This window comes from Podarcis erhardii (genome assembly GCF_964252035.2).
Source record: "Podarcis erhardii genome assembly, chromosome: Z".
Lineage (NCBI taxonomy): Eukaryota > Metazoa > Chordata > Lepidosauria > Squamata > Lacertidae > Podarcis > Podarcis erhardii.
In genome coordinates, this window is record NC_138504.1 from 21,226,631 (window position 1) to 21,253,555 (window position 26,925).

General features: G+C 42.5%; 1 protein-coding gene across 3 annotated transcripts in view; it reads right to left on the minus strand.

Moving 5' to 3' along the window:
- The window catches only part of LOC309333926 (connector enhancer of kinase suppressor of ras 2-like), a 322,761-nt gene that overhangs the window by 186,125 nt on the left and 109,711 nt on the right, over positions 1-26,925 (minus strand). For all 3 annotated transcript variants that reach the window (XM_081847924.1, XM_081847923.1, XM_081847922.1), the window contains exons 3-4: positions 8,541-8,743; positions 4,303-4,390 (exon numbers count right to left, since the gene is read on the minus strand). In XM_081847924.1, coding sequence (XP_081704050.1) covers positions 4,303-4,390; positions 8,541-8,743 — 291 coding nt within the window. The remainder of the gene's footprint in view (positions 1-4,302; positions 4,391-8,540; positions 8,744-26,925) is intronic.

Below are 26,925 nucleotides of genomic sequence, written 5' to 3' on the forward strand. Positions count from 1 at the left end.
GGCTTTAAAAGAGGATTAGACAAATCCACGAAGAAGAATGAGGCTACCAATGGCTAATAGCCATGATGGATTTGTTGCATCACTGCTGTTGGAGGCAGTACAGTGGTACCTCGGGTTACAGACGCTTCAGGTTACGGGTTCTGCTAACCCAGAAATAGTGCTTTAGGTTAAGAACTTTGCTTCAGGATAAGAACAGAAATCGTGCTCTGGCGGCGCAGCGGCAGCAGCGGGAGGCCCCATTAGCTAAAGTGGTGCTTCAGGTTAAGAACAGTTTCAGGTTAAGAATAGACCTCAGGAACAAATTAAGTACGTAACCAGAGGTACCCCTGTATGCTTCTCAATACTAGCTGCTGGGAGCTGCAGGTAGGCAGAGAGTCATTGTGCTCAGGTCCTGCTTGTGGAGAACAGGATGGGCCACTGGTCTGATCCAGCAGGGCTCTGCTTATGTTCTTGGTTCTTTCCTGCTCAGACTACTGTGATTTAGCTAATCTGCTTAACCAGTTTGTGCAGATAGGTTATGTTTTAAAGAAATATAGCCAATTAAGACCTCTTTGCCATGCATGTTGCATCTCGAACCTTTTTTCATGGGTGTGAGAACAAAACTTCAGCTGGCAAAGGAGCAACTTCAGAGCAGGACCTGAAGAGAACAGGCAGTCCATGGAGGAATGCAAATGTCTGGGGGTGGTAGGGGAGGAAGTCCTTCAAATAAGCACATCCCAAGGCATTTAAGAACCAGAACCTGGAAATGAACCTGGGAATGTAATCAATGCAGATTTCATAACACTAGAGTAATAAGCAACCAGCATCCTAGACTATCAACAGTTTGGTCTTGGCAATTAGGTTTCCTTTCCTTCTGCCGCCTTGTGTGCCATCTATGGTGTCATTATTGTTCTGCTTTTTTAAAAAAAACTTTATATTGGTTTGTATTGGCAACTCATTTTCATTTTTATGAACCACCTTGGAAATTATGAGTGGCAGTCAACGGAATGTTGCTCAGAATGGACCCACTGAAATTAATGAGCATGACTAAGTTACATCCATTAATTTCAATGGGTCTGAAATTAGGGCCTATCCACACTTATAGCTCACACTTTAAAGCTCCACGTCCAAGAATCCTTCGCCCCCTTTTTTTCTTTTTGCTCCGTAGCTTCCACTGTGAATACCTGCTCTTTAAAGCTGAATTAGAGCAAATGGCAATCCATGGAAAACCCGCATTGCCGTTTGTTGCACTTCAGCTTTAAAGAGTGGGATTTCGCGGGGGAAACTCCAGGGCAAAAAAAAAGAGTGTTCAGACCAAGACTTAGAAAGTGTGGATCTGTGCCTGGAAAGAGTGGGACAAAAAGTAAGTGTGGACAACCATTTTAAGTGTGTCCAATTGACACAAAATCACCAATGCATGGGTCCTTTTGGACCAGAAAGAGGGCAGAATGGGTGTGGGGTGGGGGTGGGGCATGCTTATGTGTGCTCTGCCTACACACAAATGAACCCCTGGGAATGGGAATGAACCCCTGCATGAAATGGTCACCACCTGTGCCACCCATTTATGAAAAGATTACATTTTATTTTTAAAATGTAGAAAGATGGTGTGTGTGAGTGTGTGTGTGTGTAAATAGTGTAATTAAAGTAACCAGCTAGTAAATAAGTAAGGTATGGTGGTTGGGATGGAAGGACTTCAGTTGGTGATTCTGGGTTTCCCAGCTATCAAAAACATGAAACTCGCCCACACTTCTGATGCAGAAAGATTACAAAAACTGAAATTACGGAGGCACAGTCCAATCATCCAAGGAGCACAAAAATATGGAAGGCTCTCTCTCTATACACTTGATGGTCAAGTATGCCTTTGAAGTTTTCATTTCTGTAGCAAGGGAAGGCATTCAATCAGCTTGCCCGTCTGGACCCCAAGGCAATTCTCTCTCTTTTACACACACACACACACACACACACACACACACACACTGCCTGTACTAGATGAAAATCCTTCAAATGGAATATCCATTTTAGAAGACGTGGCTTCCATTTAACTCTCAAACACCAAGAGGATAAATCAATCGCAGCTGGGCTTTTGAGCTAACGATGCCAATCAAACATCATTCCTTTTAATTTATGCATCAGAAAGGCAACTCAAATTTCCTTTGCAGCAAACCTAATTATTTCAGGTCAGAGAATAAAGGCCTTCAGTTGTAGAGTGTATCTGAAATTTTTTTCCCTGTTTTGTAGAGTGGAATGAATTAATTTCAAAGAACAGACCAGGCCTGGGCAGAGAAATCTGATGGTTTGATAACACAAAGCGTTCTTTGCCCAGATTGATTGGGGATTCATATCACACAACAGAAAAATCTATTTGCTTTCTATACCCACCTCATTTAAATTAGAGATTGGTTAGACGGAGCTTTCTCCCCAAATGTATAAAGGCAGTCTGTGAACGGCTTAGAAAAGGGCCCAAACTCAGGTAGTCAGATGGTTAATTAAACAATAGAATCATTTACTTAAGGCCAAAGGGTTACGTTGAGGAAAAACATAGGCAAGGGAGGACATGGGATATAGGTTCATAGAATGATGAAAACTGTGAAGAGGATGGACAGAAATATATAATTTTCTTCCTCTCTTATGCTTAGAGGCACTCAGCAGACTAAATTAGCCATAGATATGGGACAAACAACATATAACATGCCCAGCCCTACCATTAGGTAAAATGAGGTGGCTGCCTCAGACAGCATTTGCTAGGAGACAGGCTAAAAGTTGTTGGAAGACAGAGATGAAAGCTCCATTCTCCCCCCAGTCTCAGCCACCATGGCTAACAGTCAGAGACAGCGGCAGAGTGTACGCCCGCACTGCCTGAGGTGAGCGAGCAGGGCGCCCCCCCCCAGGGCGGGGCACAGAGGGCACCCTCCCGAGCCCTGCAGTTCAGGGTAGAAGAGGGGTGGGGAAGCTGCTGCCCACTCCCCTCCTGCCTGCCACTGCTGGGTCAGGCCTGACCCATCAGCAGAGCTGCAACAGCCAGGCCGTAGCCGAGGAGAGCAGATGGCAGCTTTCCTGCTCACTGTCCCCCTGCTCTACGTCACCAGGTCAGTCCTGACCCAGTGGTGGAGCTGCTGCGGCTGGGCACACCTCACTGGGATCAGGGTAGGATGCACTCCACTACCGGGTCAGACATGACTCAGCAGTGCCTCACAGTCAAGGAGAGTGAGTGGCAGCATTGCCACTGAGTCCCCTTCTCTCCACTGACCTGACCTGGTGATGGAGCCACTGAGCCGGGCATGCCTCACCACGGTCAAGGAGGGCTGCTTTCCACTGCTGAATCAGAAGTGACCCCCTGCGTCAGAGCCACTGCCACCGGGTACAAGGTGTGCTGCAACCAAGGAGGGTGGGCAGCTGTGCTGCCGCCCACTCGCCTGCTATCCTCCCCTGGCTCAAGCCTGGTGCAGCTTCTTCGGGTGCAGAGCCTGTGGGTGCCCCCTCTCAAAATTGTGCCTGGGGCCATGACACTCACGGCACCCCACAACCACACTATGCCTCTGGTCAAAGTTGATGGGAGTTGAGATCCACCAACATCTAGAGAGCCATGGGTTCCTCATCCCTTCAGTAGGATATGGGGGTCATTGAGGTTATCCAAAAGCTTCGCTGCGAAGGTGAGTTTTGAAGTGTGATTTCTAGGGAAGGAAAGGTCAGCAAATGGACAAATGACGAAGCTATTCCATGAATTAGGGAGTTTTTTGGGTGCTGTGGCACTTTGTATTTCCGTCATTATTACATATTGTGAACTGATTCAATTATAATTCTGCAATGTGGCTTTAGTTGTAGAAAGTTTTCAACGATGTTGGAAGTGGAGGCTCACCTGATGTCTTCGTTATGTCTTTAATGGTGTCTTTAAGAACTAGGGAGAAACATTCCTCTTCTCCCAGGCCTTTGGCTAATTAAACAATCTGTGGCCTTTTGTGGGGGGTATTGTTTTTGAGAAACCTCAGGCTAAGCAGGGGGGGGGGGCAAATGCGGCCCTCCAATCCTGTCTACTCTTGAGACAGTCCTGCACCACACCACCTTCTGAATCACACACCCTCTCCCAAGGCTTTGTTCTCCTATGGGTGTTCTATTGCATTCTCCTTCAGTATTTTTGCCTGGTTGGAATATGTTCTTGAACTCTGTAATTCCTGTGGTTTAAACCATAGAAACATTTAAGGGTCAGGTTTTGTAAGCTGAAGAAACCCATTTTTGCTGGAAACCACTGCTTTGACGTTCCTTGCTTTGCCTAAGCGCAACAAAAACTGTGCAGAGTAATTTAGTAGAAGATTAACTAGCTCTTACCTGCTGCACTATGGTTGTTAGTTCCAGGCACAGTTGAACAATGTTATTTTTCAGCAGTGAGTATTCTGTCACACTGACAAATGGAGACCTATTAAGAATAGGGAATTTAAAGAGAAAGCAAGTTAGGAGTCTTCACATTTACAGTTCCGGTAATCAGTCTAATGCTATGCACTATTCATATTTCCTATAAGGAGAGTCTTACTAATGAGCATGTACACACTGATTTTGTACAATTTTGCACTGTATTAATGGAAATATGCCAAACTATTAATAGGCCAAAGAAAGGGCAGGTTCTACAAGACCTAGTCAACTGCCTACATTGATCTTGGCTTCTTGCACTGTAATTATTAAAAATGGGACCGTGCACATTCTTTCACAAGACTTTCACAAAGCTCTGTGAAAGCAGCAGAGGGTCCTGTGTTTATTCTTTGACATTTACGCTAAAAAAATTCAGTCCATACATTCAAATGGGCACATGACACAGTCTTCCATGTGTTTGAGAGGAAGAAGAAAAAAAAGAAAAGACTGAAAGCACCTGCACTTAAAAAAAATTCCCCTGCATGAGGAAATATAATGCAACAGGAATGTTAACTATCCACATATGGGATAGTATGCAAATGTATACACATATGTACCTGGGAGTAAATCCCATTGAACTCAGTAAGAATTTATTCTGAATACACATGTGCAGGAAGGAGGGCAGAGAGTGGGTGAGTGGGGAGATAATGTTTGAAATAAGCAGTCCCCCAATACAATCTAAGTTAGCAGGGTATAGTCTCCGTTTATAGTTCTTTGCAAACTGCTTAGAAGTTTTAATTACAGTTAAGTGGAATACTAATTTCAGTAAGTATAAACAAACATATAAATAACTGAGGGACGGTGTACACACATACGATGAAATTCAGACTGAAAAGTTGGGGCCTTGGAGACCCAATCACAATATAGGGTTAGACTGATCCTTATGTTTATGCTTGCAAAGCAGGTATGGAGAAACCTGAGGCCCTCTAATGCTGCTGAACTACAACTCCCACCATCCCATGTCATTGGCCATGCTTGCTGGGAGTTGTAGTTCATCTGCAACATCTGGAGAGCCAAGGGTTCCCCACCCTTGCTGCAAATAATAGTCTCAATAATTGTTGGGAGGTGCAGAGTTGTGAGGTGGTGGGAGATTGCCTGAATTTGAATCCAGCCTGAAAATGTTGCCTTTTCCAGCTTGACAAATGGCAGATCACCTTCCCTGCTCAATAACTGCTTATCTCCTGAAGAGCAGATAGGACTGTTGCTCAGTCACCTTCCAATGATATATGAATTTGTTCACTCCAGGTAAACCTAGAATTCACCATCTCGAGCAGGGTTGAACCCAACATGTGCCCTGTTCTGCCCTTTTCTTTTGTCAAGGAAAGGGACAAAAATGTTATTTGTGAATTCTACATGTGTGTCAAGGCAATTTATTATAGACATATAATAAAAAGCTAGCTTTAAAAACTACAAAAATAATTGAAGTCAGATTTAAAAACAATACCAAATGAATAGAGACTTTTTCAATGAGCTGGACAAATTAATGTCATTTCAGCACTGTACAAATAAGTTCCAGGCCTTTTGAACAGTATTGAAACATCCTTTTAATATCACCTGGACGCACCCAATATTTTAAAGATTGCTCTACCATCTTTAGAGACTGGTATTAGTACTTTTGGTCTCCCCTGAATGATACCAGTTGGTTCACTTTAGTGCTGAGATGGTTTTTAGCTCTTAAATGTAATATGAGTTTTCTGCTGAGTGTCGTTCCATTCCATCATGCAAACTTTGGCATTTAGTGTTCTTGTTTAAATCTTATACAGTGGATGCTTGGGTTGCGAACGTGATCCATTCGAACGTTCGCAACCCGCAGCGTTTGCAACCTGCAGCGGCGCATCTGTGCACGTGCGGGTTGCGATTTGGCGCTTCTGCGCATGCACAAAGCGTGATTTAGTGCTTCTGCACATGCGCGACCACCGAAACCCGGAAGTAACCTGTTCCGGTACTTCCAGGTTTCGGCTGTCCGTAACCCAAAAAAACGCAACCTGAAGCGGCTGTAACCCGAGGTATGACTGTATTATACTCAGGCCACCTAGAGAATTAATAATAAGGTGATCAGAGAATTAATGATAAGGTGTTCATCCTCCCTCCCATCTGATTTGGGGTGTGATCATGTGGGAGTGGCCCTGATCCAACCTGGAAACAGTCCAACCTTATCCAGGTCCTCAACTGATTCAAGGGCCTTGCACAGTCATGCAATGCAGACCTGATTAAACACTCGGAGTGGACCCTATTCAACCTGGGGCTGCTGTAACCTGATGCAGCTGAATCTCAGGTCAGTTTGGGATTCATGATTTGGCTGGATCTAGTGTAAAGCCCTAATGAATATTTATTTATATTCATGTTTATAAGTTGCGGGAAATGTTAAACAGTGGGCAGTCATGGCCACCTGCTTCAGACCACACCCTTACTGCAGTTGAGGCCACCAGTAAATACTCTGGTGTAGCCCTGTGGTGTTGCTTGGGTATAGTGCTTTGCTTAAGGATAGAGGAGAAATTTGTCTGGTTCACAGTTTTAAGCAAATCAACATCATCTGTACCTCACAGACAAGAATGCACATCAGAAAATCACCATCCTTCCCATTTTACACTTCTCTGAATTTTGCAGTACATCTGCCAGCTCAAAAAAGCATACCGAAATGCATTATAAATACATATTAAGGATAAAACATGTTCAGAAATGAATGCATTGATATATAATTATTTAAATTTGCCTTCTATGTGGATTTTTTTTTTTTAAATCACAGATTAATTTAATTATTTGAACTGACTTAACAAGATTTCTATATACCACTTAATGGAAAAAGAAGAAGAAGAAGAGGTGTCCCTCTAAGTGGTTTTCATGACATTATATGAAAATGTAAAATGGGATGGAAGACCCATATGAACAAACACACGTGAAACTGACACAGACCTGACCATAGCTAAGTCTTTGCTGAGAATCCTATCACTCTGGGAGCTGATCGTGATATTTCAATTAATATTTTATTGGAGAACAACTCCCATTTCTGCAGCCAGGTCCTGAAACTCCACCTCAAGCCATGACAAATGAACAATGGGGAAACTGAATGTTGCAGAGGGAAGGGAACCCTCCAGATTGGTGTTTCTTTGCTGGTATATTCTGCAATATGCTACTCACTGAAATAAGAGTGGATTAAGTGGTGGATTTATACTGGACAATCTACCTTACCCATCATATCACTGAAATGGTTCCCCAAGGTTCCGGGGACTCACGTACTTTGGCATTTTCTGCTAATGCTCCTCTTCTGTGGAATTCATTTCACTCTGCCACCACAGTTGAAGCAGCAACCACTAGTTGCTTCAGACATCTTGTAAAGACTTGTCTTTTTACCCAGGCTTTTCCTGATCCATAACACTGGCCCATGATTGATGTGTATCAGCCCCCCAAATCTATGCATCATTTGCTTTCATTTGTCTTGATGGGTTTTTACCAGATTTAGGCTGTATCTTTGTTTTCACAGATACTATTTTCATATTGTACATAATGTCCACCAATTAGAAATTTTTAAAATACTAAATGGTTGAAAAATGTTTTTCAACTTGCAAAAAAGCAACAACAATCTAGAAGATTTGCTGCATAGCAAGTAACAGGAGTTCAGCAGGAAACTTCAAGGAGACCATGCACTGATAGGAAACAAAGCAGTGCATGTATAGCTGGCTTGCTACCATTATATGAACACAAATCGCTGTGAATGCACAATGAAAAGAACTTTTGGAACCTCTGCCTGTCCAGTGCGTTTCCCTGTGCAGAAAACACTGCTTTCCCCTCCGCGCAGTCTTCTGGGAAAACTTCACCTATGGCAGAATAGCAGAGTAGCAGCGGTTGCCTTCGTGTGGAAGGAGAAGGAAAGAGTCCAAAACACTGTACTTCTACTCTACAGCGTTTATTTACAAGCAAATACAGCAAACTCCATCAGAGCTTTCTCCTCTCGCTCTCGGAGAAAAGTGAAAGTAACTCACACAGACAAAGGAATTACATGACTTCCCGTAGAAGTCCCTCCCAGGCACAGGGCATTCCAGAGGTTAACCCATTAACCACCATACTCCACAAGAACATCTGGAGAAGTTCAAAGGCAGAAAATACAAAGCCAGTCTTGTATCTTTCAAACATGTCTTAAAAAACAACAACACTTCAATTACCTGTCCAGCCAGGCAAGCAAGTTCTTGGCAGCACCAATGAGGTCAACCACAGAGGTAAGAAAATCATTTGGCAGTCTTCTGGAGGCCCTGCCATCATAATGGCCACTCCTCCTCCTACCCGTGATGAAGTTCTGGAGGTTTTTGGCGGAGGCATTCAGCTTGTGGGAAAGAGTTCGCAAGTTTTCTGTCTCCAGACCATAATTCTGAAAGCAAATGAGACATTTGGTACATTTAAAACACACAATGAAACAGCAGTGTGCAAACATTTAAACTTTTTTTGGATTTCAGACATCTTTTTGAACTACAAAAGCAATGAGAAAATTTATTATGATTATTTCTTGATTCTGTTTACAGGGCCACCTTTTGTCACCTCAGATTAGTTTTCAGCATACAAATAAAATAACATGGGACTTAAAATTCGTAAGGACCATTAGGAAACTATTATTATTATTTTTTTGAAAAAGAACACCTACTTTATTAAGCTACAGTATTTGTTTTAATTAATAAAAATTAACAGTGCTGTGGCATCTTGTTCAGCGGACTCCTTGCCTACCAGCCTTGGGTTCCTGATTACTAGCATGCGAGTGACAGGACTCAGCCAGAAACGTGGTCTGGCTCCTTAACCATTGATATTGTAACCTCTGACTCAGCTCAGTTCTCTTCACCAACTGGTGTTCTGGTCCTTGCTGGACTCTGAAGTCAAGACACCAGCTACCCATGGTTCCACGTTCATTTTGCCCATTCCAGAGCTCCAAAAGACCTGTCACTCACAGACCCTTGGAGCCATGCTGAAACATGTAGGCATAATGCTTGTACTGTATTTGCACCCAGCATTAGAAACCCTCAAGACTCATATTTCTGAGCTAGGGTATCGAAGACCCAGCAACATATGTGGCTGATGGGTACACCTGGCAGTGCCAGATTTATGTATATGCTAAACAAGCTATAGCTTAGGGCCCACTCTCTTGGGGCCCCCAAAAAAAATTTAAAGGAAAAAAACCTTGGATGTACATTTCCAAAATATAAGATAAAAAACAAATAAAAGAAAACCTACATACAGCAACAGTGTTTTGTGTTGTGTATGCTCCTATGATGTATTTCACTTTTAATATACTTCTTCTTAACTGTATTTCAGTTTAACAATTACTTTGATAAAATACATATTTTGTTATGTGCAAATGGCTTTAGATACCTATTAGGTTCATAAATTACCATAAGGTAAAGGTTAAAGGGACCCCTGACCATTAAGTCCAGTCGTGGCCGACTCTGGGGTTGCGGCGCTCACCAAGCAACAAAGTCAACCCTATATACCCCATATACCTCCCAGATGCCTTACCAGCTATCCAGACCATTTATACATTTGTGGCTAGCTTAGTAGACAAGGGCAGTAGGAATTCAACCTGACAGCATTATGCAGGGAGTACCTGCATTCTCTAGCCACTCAAGCCATTGCTGGCATCTTTGTCTGTTCTTCTTGCTTGCTTTTCAGCAACCTGCTTTCCCAGCTCCCATGCTAACAATACAAGCCACCGTGCCTGCCCATAATTCATCCCTCTCCAGCTACCCAGGGAGCATACCAATTTCCTACCAAGAGAGACTATTATGGCTATCAGAGGTAGACAATACTAACAGTTTCTAGTTGCTGGATTTCGGATAAGTCAGTCAATTCCCCAAGCACTGGATGAAGTGAGTCTGTGCTTTGTAAGTTTCTTCACCGATGGGGATAGTGTAACACCCCACGTGCTATGGAGAGCCGCAGCCACTCTTTTTAGGGCAGGGGTGGGGAACTTCAGGGTCAGGGTCAAACCTTAGGTCCTTGCAACTCTCCTAGGCTATGTACTTGCCGTAGGCCACACCTCCACTGCACCCTCCACAAGTGCTTTTGCCTGGCCAGAATGCATCCTTGAAGTGTGATGATGTCTCTTGCTTGCCTGGAGAAGTGGGCATGGGCATGGGAAACCTCTGGTTTTTGCACAGCTGGAATGTAACCTACTGTACAACGGTCATATCCATGGTTCCACCTAGTTTTGCCTTTGGCATGTGGCCCTCACAAAGTTTACTTTGAGGGAATGCAGCCCCTGAAAAAACTTCACTACTTCTACTGTAAGCAGTATTGCACTTGATGTACCAGTGGGCTGACTCAAAGTAAATAAGCTTCCTACGTTTCTTGTATCTATGTCCCAAACCAACTGGGGCTTTCCAGTTCATTTCTAAGTGTAATTCAAAATGTTGGATATCAACCTATAATGACCTGTAGAAGTTGGGACCAGTATAAATGAAATACCACCTCCTCTGAGTCATTGCTCCATTACCCACTATCTTCAGAAGTCCATTTACCTAGGGCATGGAATAGGGCCTTTTCATGTGCACCATCCAGGCTTAGGAGTGTCCTGTTTTCACTGGGATTCTGAGTAAACAAGGCAAATGCCGTTGGCAATACCAATGGAGAAGCAACTATAGGGGCATCCAGGGCTGGCCCAAGGTCAGAGTCCAAGAAAATAGAAGCCACAACAAAGGATTGAGCGAGAGCTAAAGTCTGAGCTTAGGCAGGAGGTCCAGTAGCAGGTAGGGCACAAACAGGTACCATGGGCATAGCTGGGGGGCAGATGCCAATCAAGCACATCAATAAAAATACTTAACTAGCTGAGGTTCTGCCCCCCCCCAATAAATCCTGGCTATGTCCATGGTAGGTACATATTGTTCTAGAAACTCTTCCACCCCAGCACTGGAATTTTTGAGCAGGAACTGCTGGAACCACAGCCCAACCTCAGCTAATCCTTCTCAGCTCCCTTCTCTTCAGACCTTTATTCCCAATGAGTCCTTGTCTGTAGTCAGACATTTCTCCAGATGGGCCAGGTCTCCATCTAGCATTTAATGTTAAGTTTGGTTCTTCACATTTCCACATCAGTTTGTGATTTTTATTATTTTAAAAGGTCTTCATGAAAGTTCACCAGCATTTTAGTTTCTCCTAATATACACACCTTTCAATCCAATTTAGCCTAAAATGGTTCATTTTTGTATGCTATTTTCAGTAATTTGTGCCTTTATATGCACACACATTCCATGGCTGGAGAACTTCAGTACATATTCAGGGATGTGCAAATTTTGAAGGCTGGCTGTATTTTGGCTCCATTATTGGTTTGGAAAGTTCACCTTTAAATGTGAACTGAATCTAATTTCTCCCCAATTCCTATCCAAGCTACAGAACTCCCATTATGAAGAGGATCCGTGGTGGGGTTATTGTTGCTTGTTTCTTTGTTTTGTTAGGCAGGTTTCAAAAATATTTTGTTCCACCAAGCATTCGATTTGTTTGGAATTCCCTTTGGTGCTTGGCTGTGTGTTGATGGCTCTGTTTTAATGTTCTCTGTTTTATTCCATTTGTTAGTATACATCTTTATAGCTGTAAGTTGCCTTTGGGGCCCCTTCCCAAGCCCTAGTGGTGGAGAATAAATGATTACAGAAATAAAAATAAACATAAATGTTGTCCATGAGTGAACCTGGAAAGGAAAAAAGGAGGAAAGGAAAGCAGGAACACCTCAAAAACTTTTAAAAATTCAAAATGTTCTTCAGAAGTGCGTAATAAATTTTCACACAATTTTAGGAATCTTTGGTAATCATCCAGGATAGTAGCTGAGGTGAAAACTACAAAGCTGCGCGTGCGCGTGCGCACACACCCACACCCACACCCACACCCCAATCCTGAGGTAAATTAGAATCACATAACTGAACATGGATTTGAACCCAAGATGCCCTTGGTCCCAGGCCAGCATTGTGCCCACCAGACCCAGCATGGAGACAAAAGTGTAGCATGGGGGGGGTAGAGGGCTGTGGCCCCGGGAGCAGAAGCGTGGGGGGCATGAACCAGGTGCCCCCACATGCCTCTAGCATGTGAGCCCCCTGGGTGAGTGCAGAGGGTGTTCTTTAACCTCAGCGCCCCGCCCTGCTCCCGCCCACCAGTTGACGGGCAGACCCGCGCACAAATGGAGACAGGGTGTGGAGGGTGCTCTTCAGCTTCTGCACCCTGCTCCCACTGGCGGCAGCAGTGGCTTGGTGAGCGCCAAGGGTGCTCTTCACCCTCCATGCCATGCCTGTGCCCAGCTGCTGCTGCAGCAGCAGCAGCAAGGGCTGAATGAGCATGCTCTGTCCTCACCTGGGAAGTGCGCACACCCACACCTGCCCCGGGCACCTGTGGACTGTGCTACGTCCCTGCGTGGAGAACCTGTTTCCTTCCAGTTGGTATCAGACTACATCTCCCATCATCCCTGATGAATAGCACTGCTTGGTGGGATTATTACATAAGGGGCACATACCGGCACATAGAAGGAGGAGACGGATGAAGAGTAATCACATGGCTACTGTGAAAAGGCTGTGGCACAGTGGCACCTGTTTTGCATGCAGACAGCCCTAGCATCTCCAGGTAGGGCTGTTCGAGAGCAGCTCTTCAGGATTTCAGACAAGGATATCTGTCAGTGTAGACAATACTGAGCTAGATGGACCAGGGGTCTGGCTCAAAAAAAGGCAGCTTTGAATGTTCATACTGCTTTACAGAGCACTTTCCTATTTAATATTCGGCAGAACTCAGGAAATTGCTTCTTTCTGAGTCGGACCACAGGTTCATGTAGCTCAGTATTGTCAACCCTGATTGGCAGCAGCTCTCCAGGGTTTCAGACTGGGGTCTCTCCCAGCCTTATCTGGAGATGCCAGAAATGGAAGCTGGAAATTTCTGCAAGCGCATATGCTCTATCACAGGGCTATGGCCCTTTCTCAGACTTTGGTCTCCACAGAGGAACATTTCTTAAAAACCTAGATCCTGGTATTTGCATTTTATCGATTCAGATCACATGTTAATGCAGCTTCAGTAGTCATGATTTGACTCCCGAGACTTACTGTATCCTAAAGTGTTAACCCAATGGTAAATAAGTGCTTGCCCCAGAGATTTCAAGAAACTGTTAAATAAAAAAGCATGTAACGAGTGCTAATTATACAGGGATGAGTTTTTAAAAGAGAATTTGCAAGCTTTCTCGAAAACAGAAACACGCAACAGGAGAAAGACATGCTTTAAAGACGTTTTGTATTGTTCATTAGCAAATATTACACTTAAGAAATTACTCTGATCCATTTTATCTCAGGCCAGTCAGTGAACAGGCACTGAAGAAGTAGCTGAGCAGCAGAAAAGTTTAGAAAATCCTTATCCAAATGTTCTACATGTGTGTAGGTTGTTGTCTAAGAACATAAAAACAATTTTCAGTGATGGCATCTTAATGGGGGGTTCAGTTTCCACACAGCATCTGGAAAGTGTTGGGGTACAGTTTTTCTGACTGTGTGACCACCACCAAACATCCTTGGGCATAGGGAAGAATACAGGTAGAGCCCTACTAGGTCAAGCCCAAGGCCCTTCTAGTCTAGCATCCTGTTCTGACAGTTCCCAAACAGGTGCCTCCTTGGAAGCTCACCTGCAGGATCAAACCGCATCAGCACTTTCATCCCCTGTGATTCCCAGCAACAGGAATTCAGGGACAGACTGAAGAACTGAGTATGAGTATGAGAACTGAGTAGAGAAACATCGTGTATGAAATAGAGAGGCAGAAAGAAATTCATCTGAGTTTGGTATCAGCTCAAAGAGGGACTCACTGCTGTGACTAGCCTTCTTGTTCCTGCTCCCTGTCTGTTCAAACAAAGGAATAATTTTTACAAAACTAAAAAACACACACCCGTAACTTTGCAAAGGTAGATTTGCAGTGTTCCCTAGGAAGAGGGATTGGCTGTTAAACAGCTCTGGGAACTATAGCTCTCCGACGGGAATAAAAGGTAAAGGGACCCCTGACCATTAGGTCCAGTCGTGGCTGACTCTGGGGTTGTGGCGCTCACCTCGCTTTATTGTCCGAGGGAGCCGGAGTACAGCTTCCGGGTCATGTGGCCAGCATGACTAAGCCGCTTCTGACGAACCAGAGCAGCGCACGGAAATGCCGTTTACCTTCCCGCCAGAGCGGTACCTATTTATCTACTTGCACTTTGACGTGCTTTCGAAATGCTAGGTTGGCAGGAGCAGGGAGCGAGTAACGGGAGCTCATCCCGTCACTGGGATTCGAACCACCAACCTTCTGATCAGCAAGTCCTAGGCTCTGTTGTTTAACCCACAGCGCCACCCGCGTCCCTGAGGGGAATAGGGGTCCCCTAATAACTCTCAGCCCCCTTAGCAAACTATAGCTCCCAATATTTTTGGGCTGTTTTAAGTGGAATGATGCATAGTGCAGATGGGACTGCTGTTGCGCCTTCAATATTTTTTGCAAAACTAGCTCTGAATCTGCATACATGCACGTACACACACTCCACCTCAGGACCATTTGGCTTCTGTGCAATCTGGTATTTCCAGAACGTTATTCTTTTTCATTCAGCTGAGAGATGAATGCCAGAGAAAGGAAAGGGCACTGCAGTTGGAGCTGACTGATGAATTGAAACAAACGCACACAACAAAACTCCTGACTGACGATGCAACATCTTCACTCATCATTATATAAAGTTCATGATATTTAAAGTGAGTGTTTTAAATAACACAATGAAGCCAGCCAGGACTTTTGCATCCTGCAAACATACTTCCTCTTTGTGTGTTGAGAAACCCTACAATGTAATTTGGCTTTTCTGTCTTTCTTTTATAATGAAAAAAGCACATCAGATGTACATTTCCAAATGGCTCTCATCCATAGTCTAAATGGTGCTGTCATAAAGCAGGACAAAAACTCTGCTGTTCAAAATAACTTTGTTTATTGCTTTATTTTTTAAGGTTGTTTGGAATGGAGACATTTGGGGAACTGGATAAGTGATGTTTAGGCCCCATACACTAAAGGCACATTCAAAGCGCCTGCCTTCCTAAAAAAAAAAACATCCTGGGAACTGTAGCACACCCCTTTCAGAACTACAATTCCCACCACTCTTAACAAAATACAGTTCCCATAATTCTTTGGGAACTGTATGCTTCCATCACAGAAATAGAGAGGAAAAACACAAGGCAAAGATAAGCATACTTGCATATTGCAGAATTCACTTTGTCTATGGGTCTCTTTCGGGACCCAAGAGAATGAACACCTTTGGCATCCACCCACAGACAGAATGACCAGCACACCTATTTGTTCAACTTTTGAATTGCCTTCCCATTTTTATATCATTTGTAGACCATTTCATGAATTCAAAGCACAATCTGCATACTGTACCTGTTTTATCCCTATCATGTGAAATGACTGATTTGTATGCATGCATGGTTCTGATCACAATCACCCAAATGCACACTGTTTAGTTTCTTCCTGATGAGAGACACTGTAGTGGCTACAGAGCTAAACGAGAACCTGGGAGACCAGGCTCTACATCTCTACTCAGCCATGATGCTCAATGGGTGACCTTGGGCTAGTCAACACCATCATGGGCTCCTTGGAGAAAAAAGGTGGGATATAAATGCATGCATGCATAAATAAATAAATAAATAGTACACTGGTATCTTGGTTTGTGAACAGTCTCGTTTGCATACGTTTTGGATTCCAAAATGTCAAACCCAGAAGTGTGTGTCCCGGTTTGTGAACTTTTTTTGTATTACAACCCATATTTTTTTGGGGATTACGAACAAAAATTTTGGGGAGGCCCCATTGCCAAAAGCGCACCTTGGGTTACAACCTGTTTTGGTTTACGAACAGACCTCCGGAACGGATTATGGTTGTAAACCAAGGTACAACTGTATATGTGTCCAATATGACATCATTAATTTACAAGAGGGAGGCATTAGAAGGCTTGGGTAACCCCAAGATTTGCAGAAGTACAAACTATTTTTGAGGTGGGAGAGATGACCCAAAATAGGCCCATGCAGACTAAGGCTGCCCTGTGGCCACACAAGGCTAACAGACTGTTGGAAGAAGGGAATGGAATCATGGGTAGTAGCACTCCACACTGTAACAATACATGCATACACACCATGCATTTAAAGCATGTAGCTTCCACCCAAAGAATCCTGGGAATTGTAGTTTACCCATCACAGAGTTACAATTCCCAGCTTGCATGGAGATTACTTTCCAGGCAATTGCATTTAAAGCTGAAATTGCATACAGTCAGAACAACCCTGGAACCACCCTGCAACGACCATCACTACCTTTCTGAAGCAGGTACAGTGGTGCCTCACAAGACGAAAAGAATCCGTTCCGCGAGTCTCTTCGTCTTGCGGTTTTTTCGTCTTGCGAAGCAACCCTATTAGCGGCTTAGTGGATTAGCGCTATTAGCGGCTTAGCGGCTATTAGCGGCTTAGTGGCTTAGAAAAAGGGGGGGGAGCGAAAAAAATCGCAAGACTCGCAAGACGTTTTCGTCTTGCGAAGCAAGCCCATAGAGAAATTCGTCTTGCGAAGCGCCTCGAAAAACGGAAAACCCTTTCGTCTAGCGGGTCTTTCGTCTTGCGAGGCATTCGTCTTGCGGGGCACCACTGTACACAAAGAGGGACTTGACCTCCATGCAAAGCAGAGAGCTTTTGAGCTTTCTGCCTTGCTTACTGAGTTCTGAGAGGCTCTCATGGAAGCTTCCTAGAGCCTAGTAAGCAAGGAAAATCTAGCGTGGAAAGAGCTTTTAAGCTCTCCACCCGGCGTGCATTTAATTTGTGCGATTTCAGCTGGCCGGCCACTAAGCACGTAAAATATACAAGATTCAAGGATATATTCTAATAATGGTCATGCATTCCCTTTGTCAAAAGAGCTATGGTTTGTGGGAGGAGAATTGTTTCTGACTGTAACAATGTGGTGGGAGATCTGCTTTGCATGCAGAAGGTCTCGTGTTCAACCTCTGGCATTTCAAAGTAGTGCTAGGAATACCCTCACTGGAACTCTGAAGAGCCACTGCCAGTCAGTGTCGAAAATACTGAGCTATATGGATCATTTTCTAAAAGCCAGGATTTGGAGACAGATGTCCAGGCATGGCAAGCAGTGATTTTCTGCAAAATATATGACGATGGTAATGTTAATATGCCAGCTCTCACAGTGTTAAATGAGATGTAAGGGGAGAAGTCTAATAAGCAGGAAAAAGTCTGCTCAAGGAATCCCCCATGTCAGGTGTTATTCATGCCCTGCCAGTCTTGTCACTCCCACAGCAGTGTTTTTAATTGGGTAATGATGATAATCACATACTCCGTGGGCAAGAGAGTGAGATATCTGAGTAAGAGGCAATTGAACCCAACATGACCTAATTTTCACAATGTCTTATCACAGAAACCCACTTCCATGTAATTTAACTTATAATTTTGCAGGGAGAGTGTCTAGTGGAATTACTATTATGTTGACTGCTAGAGTTACTACAGGGCAGCTCTCATTGTACTGATTTCTAAAGCTCTGTTTATGTTGAGCTTCTACTGAGTGAGTGATGTCAGGGGTTTTGCAGCACACTTCAAATGTTCCCTTTCTCAGCCTTCACCAACCTCGTGCCCTCCAGCTGTTTTGGGACTATATCATCCCCAGCCTTCAGGCATGCTGCCCAGGGGCTTTGTGTCCAAAACACAATACTACAATATTGGGGAAGGCTGGTCTGGTCTATTACATATATGTTAGTGGTTCTGTCCTTTATTAGGACAATGAATCATATCCACCTAAAGGGGACACTGAAAGTCTAATTGCAGGGGAAGGACTTTGTTTGGACTATCAAGGAGTAAACTTTTCCATCTGCTGTGCCTCAGCTCAAGTTTCCAGTGGAGATACGACTCAAGGTGGTGGGCATGTCTCTCTTCACCATTTTAACATCAGGGAAAGCTGGTGAGGTAAGTGATTAATGCATTAGTCATGTTCAATACTTGATGATTGCAATGAGCTCTGTGTGGGGCTACTCTTGCACTTTGTCCAGCTGGTGCAAAATACTGTGGTTGGAATGCTGGCAGTGACAGACTAACGCCAGCTCGAAAACATGCACTGGTCACCCATATGTTATAGGGGCAGGTTCAAGGCTCTTGTATTAATTTACAAGGACCTTAACAACTTGGGTTCCTTGATCCCTTAAATTCCTGCTTGATCACTGAGATCTTTAGGGGAGTCTCTGTCGGTGGTCACCCATGGCTCAGGCACGCAGCCTAAGAGACATAACTCTCTCTCAACTGAAATCACACTGGCACACTCTGTTGTTGAACCTCAGACACATGAAAAAGACTTTCTTAGTCATGCAGGAATTGTAAAGTAGTGTTCATGTACTGTCTTATGACTTTTTTAAAAAAAGTTTTATTCTCTGTATTTTACATGCATGGCTTATAAACGCTCATGGTTAAGAAATATATAAATGCCTTAAATAAAAACACACATGTTAGGCTGAGAGACAGCAACTGTCCCAAAGTTGTCAAATTATTTCATAGCTGAGTGAGAATTTGAACCCTGGACACCCAAGCTCCTAGTTCAACACGCTATAGCATACCCAAGGAATACCCTCAGATCAAAGGGCAGCCCCCTGGTTTTCTTGTACTTCCTTATTACTACATTAGAATATTCACTGGGGCAGCATTGATTATATTAAGGGGTATTCGTTTTAATAAAAGATACTGCTGACTTCAAAGACACCGCATTAGATTCTGAGCAGCTGCTGAGTTTCTGTAATGCAAAGCTTGTAGGGAATGCAAGAGAGGCAGCTTTAAATGTATTTTGCATTAAATATTAGCCTAGCAGGCTGAACATGCACAACTGTAAAGGTAGCAAAAAAAACACACACAAAAAAAAAACACCAGGGCTGCTCTAAATTATGGAAAGCTGGCACAGCCTAAAGGCAGGACAGAAGCAGCAGTGGCTGTGAAGAATACAAAGATGATAGGGCCCTGTCCTCTATTTCCATGAGTTCTCCTTTGTATTTCAGTCTGAGGCTATGTACACATGATGGGCTTAACAAAGTCAGTCCACGCACCCTGGGCTGGCCCAAGATGATTTGGCACCTGAGGTGGACCATGAAATGTACCACCACTGGAAATAAGGGGAGAGAGAAGATCTACATTGGGAACAAAGTGGAGGAATCAAATCCACCTTATCAGATGGAATCAAACACTGACTGACAAGGAGGCAACAGATCCAGCCTCCAAGGTGTGCACCACAGGTATTGATGGCATTGCAGCGACAGCAGCAGGCGATGCATTTCTTGGAGACTGGATCTTCTGCTTCTGGGGATCCTGCTGCCTGAGGCGGTCGCCTCGCCTTGCCTCATGGATGGGCCAGCCCTGCATTCCTGCTGCCCCCTTGTTTCAAGGTGCATATTTGTGTTGCTGCACATACCAGGGAGACGGTGGGGATGCATTAACATGACACACATTACTTGTTTCCCTGTGTTTGCAGTCCCCAAACTCCTATACAATGAAACTGTTATATGCCCATGAGCTGCCACATGCACAGATGCTACAGCCATCTCAAATGTACGCACCTCAGCTTAATAGTGGCTCATGTTTTGAAATTGGATGGAAATTACTTTGAAGCATAAAATAAAAATAGTCAACTACTTTCCTGAAGAAAGGGACTATCCCAAATAAGGGGATATCTTTGGTGGGATGTTGTTGTTATGTTATGTTATGTTATGTTATGTTATGTTATGTTATGTTATGTTATGTTATGTTATGTTATGTTATGTTATGTTATGTTATGTTATGTTATGTTATGTTATGTTATGTTATGTTGTTATGTTATGTTATGATGTTTTATGCTCAGAAGGCTTGATTGTCCTTTTCCTCAAATCTATGATCATAAACTGGGCATCTTGTCATCCCCCCCCCTTTCCTCTGGACAAATTCATGAGACTTCTAGATATCTGCAGGGGAGGCCACAAACCAGAGCACACCAGTAATCCTTATCCATTGTAAGTGAAACATGAACATACTTTATTAGCCTATTTATCATAAAGTGACATTTATCAGGCTTAAATGATGCAAAAATGACTTAATTGGGCACATCCATTCAAATGAGAAATAATGGTAGCAAAACCAAATATCCTGCTATTTTAATTCCCCTAGGGAAGCCAGCAATATTAAAAAAATAAATAAAAAGAAAGTTGTTACAGCAAGGAATATGTGAAAACAAATAGAGCAATAATTTGAAATAAGCACTGGATTTCCTTTAAGGGAAAAAAATGAAACAGGATTTAACAGGAGAGCTAGTAAGCTGTAGCGATTGGACAAGGACTTGGAGGCCAGGGTTCAAATCCTCACTCAGCCAAGAAGCTCACTGAGTGACATTGGGCCAACCACCAACTCTCAGCCTAACCTACATCACAGGGTTGTTGTGCTGATAAAATGAGGCAGGGGAAGGACCATGTATGTCACCTTGAGCTCTTCACAGAAAGGTGCAATATAAATGCAATAATAAATGAAACTAGAAATAAACAATTGAAGGCTGTAGTCCTATACATGTTAACTCAGAAATATATCCCATTGAATTCAATTAAATATACTCCCTCCCAGGTAAGTGTGCATAGGGCCAACAGCAAAATCTCAGGCTTTTTTTTTCAGAATTAAGTTCCATTGAGTTCAACATATAGGATGGCAACCTTAGGATTCTATTTTCCTGGAAGTAAGCTTAAATGAATTCAATGGGATCTAGACATAAATGTGAGATTTGTGCTCCAAGATTATTTCCTACTCAAGAGAAGTAAATTACACTCTTTCCTTAGCCGGGTTTTGATGAACTAAAGAAGCAAACTGGCTGAGAAGCAATCTAAGAAGTGCTCCCATCTGTCATTTCCTGACACTGTAGTTCTGAGAAAGAAAAGGCTTGAAAGGATGAGCACTCTGTGTTTGTTTATAATAAAACAACATAAAAATAAAATTTACATTTTTAAACAGAAGAATATTGAAACATGCTGTGTGCCTTTCAGTGTTTGGGAGCTGTTTGAAGGCTCTCACTTCAGAGTACTGCATTCGAGAGAGCAGAAGTCTGTTGGAAAACTCCTACCATCACTGTCAAAGGAACAACTTAGACACAGGTGTGGGGCTCAATGGCTTGTAATTATTGTGGCTCTTTAGAATCTTGTACCTGGTGAATATTTGCTTTTATCTTTTTTTCAGATTTAGAATGGCTCCCCCAAGACCTGGGTTGGGCAAATTCCTAGGTGCCTATATCCAAATTTGAGGGAGCTGTTACCAGGTTATCATTTTGCATTTTTTGATTGGCATTGGTCTTTCATATTGATGAACAAATGCTTCCATTTCCTAAACACCAGCATGAAACAAGACGTGCTCTGGGGTACAATCCCTATAGGGCTTTTTACTGGAAATGATTTTTGCAAGAGGATCAATGTGCAAGTTTTTTGTACAGATGAGTAAGATATGTACATCCTAAAGCAAATGGTGTCCAAGGAAAGAAAAGTCTTTGGTGATGCCTCCTTTCTATTTGTTAACTTTTGGATTACCTTATTTTTAACTGCATTGTATCCCATCTCACAACTCAAATGCAGAATCTGCATGCCTGACTTATTCCTGTCATATAAAATGACAGATCCCTGTGTGCAAATGTGATTAAAATCACTCACATACAGCATTTTCTTATAATGGACACTGATGTTGAACATTTTCTCAAAAAATAGTAGCAACAATATTAATGCAATGCCTACCATGCTTGTCACTGCTGCTCACTTTAAAAGTGAAGATGAACTGTCTATACTATTTTTGTTTCCATTGTTGTCATTTACAAATGACTAGCATAATTTAAACAGAATTACAATACCCTAATATAAACATTTTTAAACATAGTGTTTGGAAACACATTGCAAATTTGGAGAAGTGCAGAATTTGAAGGGAAGCTGTGTTTTGGATCACACTGAAAAGTGCAAATTGGGCAGTTTCTCATTAAAATGCAAACAAAATCAGTTTCTACCCCATCCCTATAACCACTGGAAGCTAAACCAGATAAGACGAAGGCATTGTTTGTTGGGACCCATTCAGTTCAATGTTCATTTCTCATGAGTAATGAACACCAGGATAAGTACTGAACAGGTACTTTTTTTTTAATTAAAAAGAAAAATGCCACCCCATTTGCCACTAACGGGGTGAGAGATATAACCTTTTCTGGTTGCAGCAGAGCTGATTTCCATGCTTCCTAGCCGACAACATTTTATTCCCGGAATGACAAGATCTTGTTCTGGGACATTCTATGAAAAACAGGGCAAACACTAACAGGAGTCATTTCAAGGGGGTGATGGCAGCTACTTCCCCAACCACAATGTTTCACAATGATTTAATGTCTGGGGCATTCTGGCAAAATAAAACTGTAGGAAACAAGAGGCGGGCGGACACCCAAATCAATGCTTCTGCCACCACATGTGCTAGAAAGAAGCCAAACAAAAATAAAAGAAGAGGGTCTTGGGAAATGAATATGAGAATTACATAATGAATGGGAATGTAATGAATGAATAACAAAGCCAATGTGATCTTAATGAATAAAGAACAAAATGAATGAGGTCTTTAATAATAAAAATGAGTGGAGGCACAAAACAAAGCAAATTTCTTCCATACACTTATGTGTGAAGCACGAACTGAGAGAGTGGCACTCTGGGTGGCTTGCTTAATGAAGCCCAACATCTGTCAGACTCTGCCAATCTCTGGCACTGACTCACCAGGCACTGACACCAGTCATGAACCCCACTCCCACTTCATTTCAGTGGGAGTTTTATCAGAGCCAATGCATGTTCCCATTTAATATAAAGAGAATGCAAATTGTTCTAGACCTTAGTGGTTGAAATGGTGCATCTGACGGCAACTTCTAGGGAGTGGCCCTTTTGTAATGGTAAAAATAACCATGGTACTGTATATAGCATGTCTGCACACCTTATGTGCAAGCATCTGAAGCTGCTCCAATCAAGGCATTAAGCTGCTAATATTTAAAATGTGCTTTAATTTTTATTTTGTAACTCCCCCTCTCCAAAACTAGGCTGCTCTTTTAGAGGATTTCTCCTTAGACTGCACGTAGCAGACAATGAGGGCAGGCTAGGGAAGAATAAAGGATAACTAATCCAGTGATATTGAAACGCTGGGCTGTGTATGAGTCAGAGCACATCTGGCAATGTGGACTCAGTAAATTAATTTGGATATGCACCAATGGACAGTAATCAAGCTTTATGTCAGCCAATAAACAGCAGTGTAATGAAGTACAAAAGCTTGCATTAGGTTTAATCACACCAAAGTTCTAGCCGCTTTAGAACTTAGCAGTGAGGCCTAAAACAAAATGAACACCCAGGTGTCTGCAAAGAGAACAGTGTATTCCTACTACCACCACCAAAACCAAAATATTATTATTCTAAGTTGTATGCGTTTCTATTTTTCCCATGATTCTGAAGCAAAAAGAGAAAAGCAATGGCACAATTCGGTGTGTGTACAAAGTGGTTTATGTCAGAGTGAAACGTGATTACAGATTACAATCAAATTAAAAAATACATTCTGCAATATGTGCAAATCAAAGACTACGCAAGCAAAATGGGAGAAAATGTCACTTCTTTCAAGAGCAATGCTTGAAAGTAACCAAGAAGGCCCAAAAAACTTTGAGAGATTATTTTGAGATAAATATGAATACTACAGTGGAAAAAAGAGTAACCTGGGACGCAAGCAAAGCGGTTATGAGAAGATTTTTGATACAACAGAATGCAATTAAGAAGAGAACACAAAATGAGAAAAAGGATAAAATCCTGAAGAAAATAAAGGAAGGAGAGAAGAAACTGAGAACAAAACCAAAATCACAGGAGATCCTGAGAGAGATAAAGTTATATCAAGTACAATATATGAAATTGATTAATCAAGAGATAGAATGGAAGATTAAACAGATGAGACAAAAGACATTTGAATCGGCAAATAAGTGTGGGAAATTGTTGGCCTGGCAAATGAAAAAAAGACAAAAACTTAATACTATTACGAATTTGGAAGTGGAAGGAAAAAATATACAGAATCCAGTGGAGATCAGGAAGTGCTTCCAGAGGTATTTTAAACAACTTTATACACAGGAGAAGCAGAAAGAAATGGACATTGATCGATTTTTGAAAACAAATGGTCTACAGAAAATCTCTCAGGAAAATAAGTTAATGTTGAATTATAAAATAATGGATCAGGAGGTGGAAGGGGCCATACAGAATATGCAATTGGGTAAATCTCCAGGACCGGACGGTTTGACTTCAAGATATTATAGATCTTTGAAAGAATGGCTAATACAACAATTGAAGCAAGTCTGTAATGAACTATTGGAAGGGAAAAGGGCACCAGAGTCGTGGAAGGAAGCCTATATTACACTTATACCGAAAACAGAGACTGAAAAGACACAGCTTAAGAATTACCGCCCCATATCACTGCTTAACGTGGATTACAAAATTTTTGCAGATATTTTGGCTAAAAGATTAAAAAAGGTGCTAGTAGAAGAAATTCATAAAGACGAAGCGGGCTTTCTCCCGGGCAGACATCTGTCTGACAATATGAGGAATATAATTAACATTTTAGAAAAACTACAAGTGAATATTAATACTAAGGGAGTTTTGATATTTGTGGACGCGGAGAAAGCTTTCGATAATATTTCTTGGAGCTTTATGAAGAAGAATTTACAGGGGATGGGGGTAGGTCAAGGTTTTGAAAATGGTATAGGTGCAATTTATTCAGAACAAAAAGCAAAATTAATTGTGAACAATGTAGTTACAGAAGAGTTTAAGATTGAGAAAGGAACACGACAAGGTTGCCCAATCTCTCCACTACTTTTTACAGTGGTGCCTCGCAAGACGAAATTAATCCGTTCCGTGAGGCTCTTCGTATAGCGGTTTTTTCGTCTTGCGAAGCAAGCCCATTGACAGCTTAGCAGATTAGCGCTATTAGCGGTTTAGCGGCTTTTAGCGGATCAGCTGATAAGCGGCTTATCAGCGGATCAGCTGATAAGCGGCTTAGCGGCTTAGGAAAAGGGGGGGAAGGGGGGGAAACCCGCAGGAACTCGCAAGACATTTTCGTCTTGCGAAGGAAGCCCATAGGGAAATTCGTTTTGCGAAGCGCCTCCAAAACGGAAAACCCTTTCGTCTAGCGGGTTTTCCGTCTTGCGAGGCGTTCGTCTTGTGGGGCACCACTGTATATCGGTCCTGGAGGTTTTGCTAAATATGATTAGAAAGGACCAATTGGTTAAAGGTATACAAGTGGGAGCTAAACAGTATAAATTGAGGGCATTTGCTGATGACCTAGTATTGACTTTACAGGAGCCAGAATCTAGTACAAAAAGGGTACTGGAACTGATTCAAGAATTTGGACAGGTAGCAGGTTTTAAGTTAAACAAAATGAAAACTAAGGTTTTAGAGAAAAATTTAACTCTGAACGAGAGAGAGAAGTTCCAGGAAGAAACAGGGTTAACACTGGTCAAGAAAGTGAAATATTTAGGGGTTAATATGACTGCCAAGAATGTGAATCTGTTTAAGGATAACTATGAAAAATGTTGGATTGAAGTGAAAACGGACTTAGAAATATGGTCAAATTTGAAGCTATCATTGTTAGGCAGAATTGCTGTGATAAAAATGAAGGAAGTCCAAAGCACTAGTCCAAATATACTTGCGAGGCAAACTATAATGACACTGCTGCCTTTTCACTGGTGAATTAGGGAAAAATGAATTGGAGAAGACTAAGCCACTTCTGGTGAACCAGAGCAGCGCATGGAAACGCCATTTACCTTCCTGCCGGAGCGGTACCTATTTATCTACTTGCACTTTGACGTGCTTTCGAACTGCTAGGTTGGCAGGAGCAGGGACCGAGCAACGGGAGCTCACTCCGTCGCGGGGATTCGAACCGCCGACCTTCTGATGGGCAAGTCCTAGGCTCTGTGGTTTAACCCACAGCGCCACCCATGTCCCAGCTTCCTATTACACCAGCACAAGTTCATGGGGAAATAATGACAATAATCATAACAAAAGCAAATGTACACAGTGCATTACAGATTGTGTTAAAGGATTGAAAATCTGCATGCAGCGCGTTGCAGAACAAAAATACAAAAACAAAACACCAGGTCTTGTCAATGTATTTTTCATTTCACTATTTAGTAAAACTGGCACCTAGTTCATAATAAGGTTTTATGTTTGCCATTACACTGCACTGCCCCCCCCCCATGCTAATTGTCAAGCCAGAGCTTGGAAAGACAGAAGCAAATGAGATATCATTATCTCTAGCCTTTACTTGGAGTGAGCTACAAGGTCAAAGTCATCTAGAAAGAGCAACTCTTTGATAAGAGCTGCCAATTGCTCTTTTGGCTCATAAATATACACAGAGAGAAAGATTATGGAGTTTTCATGAGCAGAATCTTAAGTTCTACTCCAAAGGCATTTCATAGTTTCAATGGTATTTCATAGCTTTATGATATATTACATGGTGCAGGGCAGAGAAAGGGGGAAGTCCATCAAAGAGGTCAGCAATTGTGAG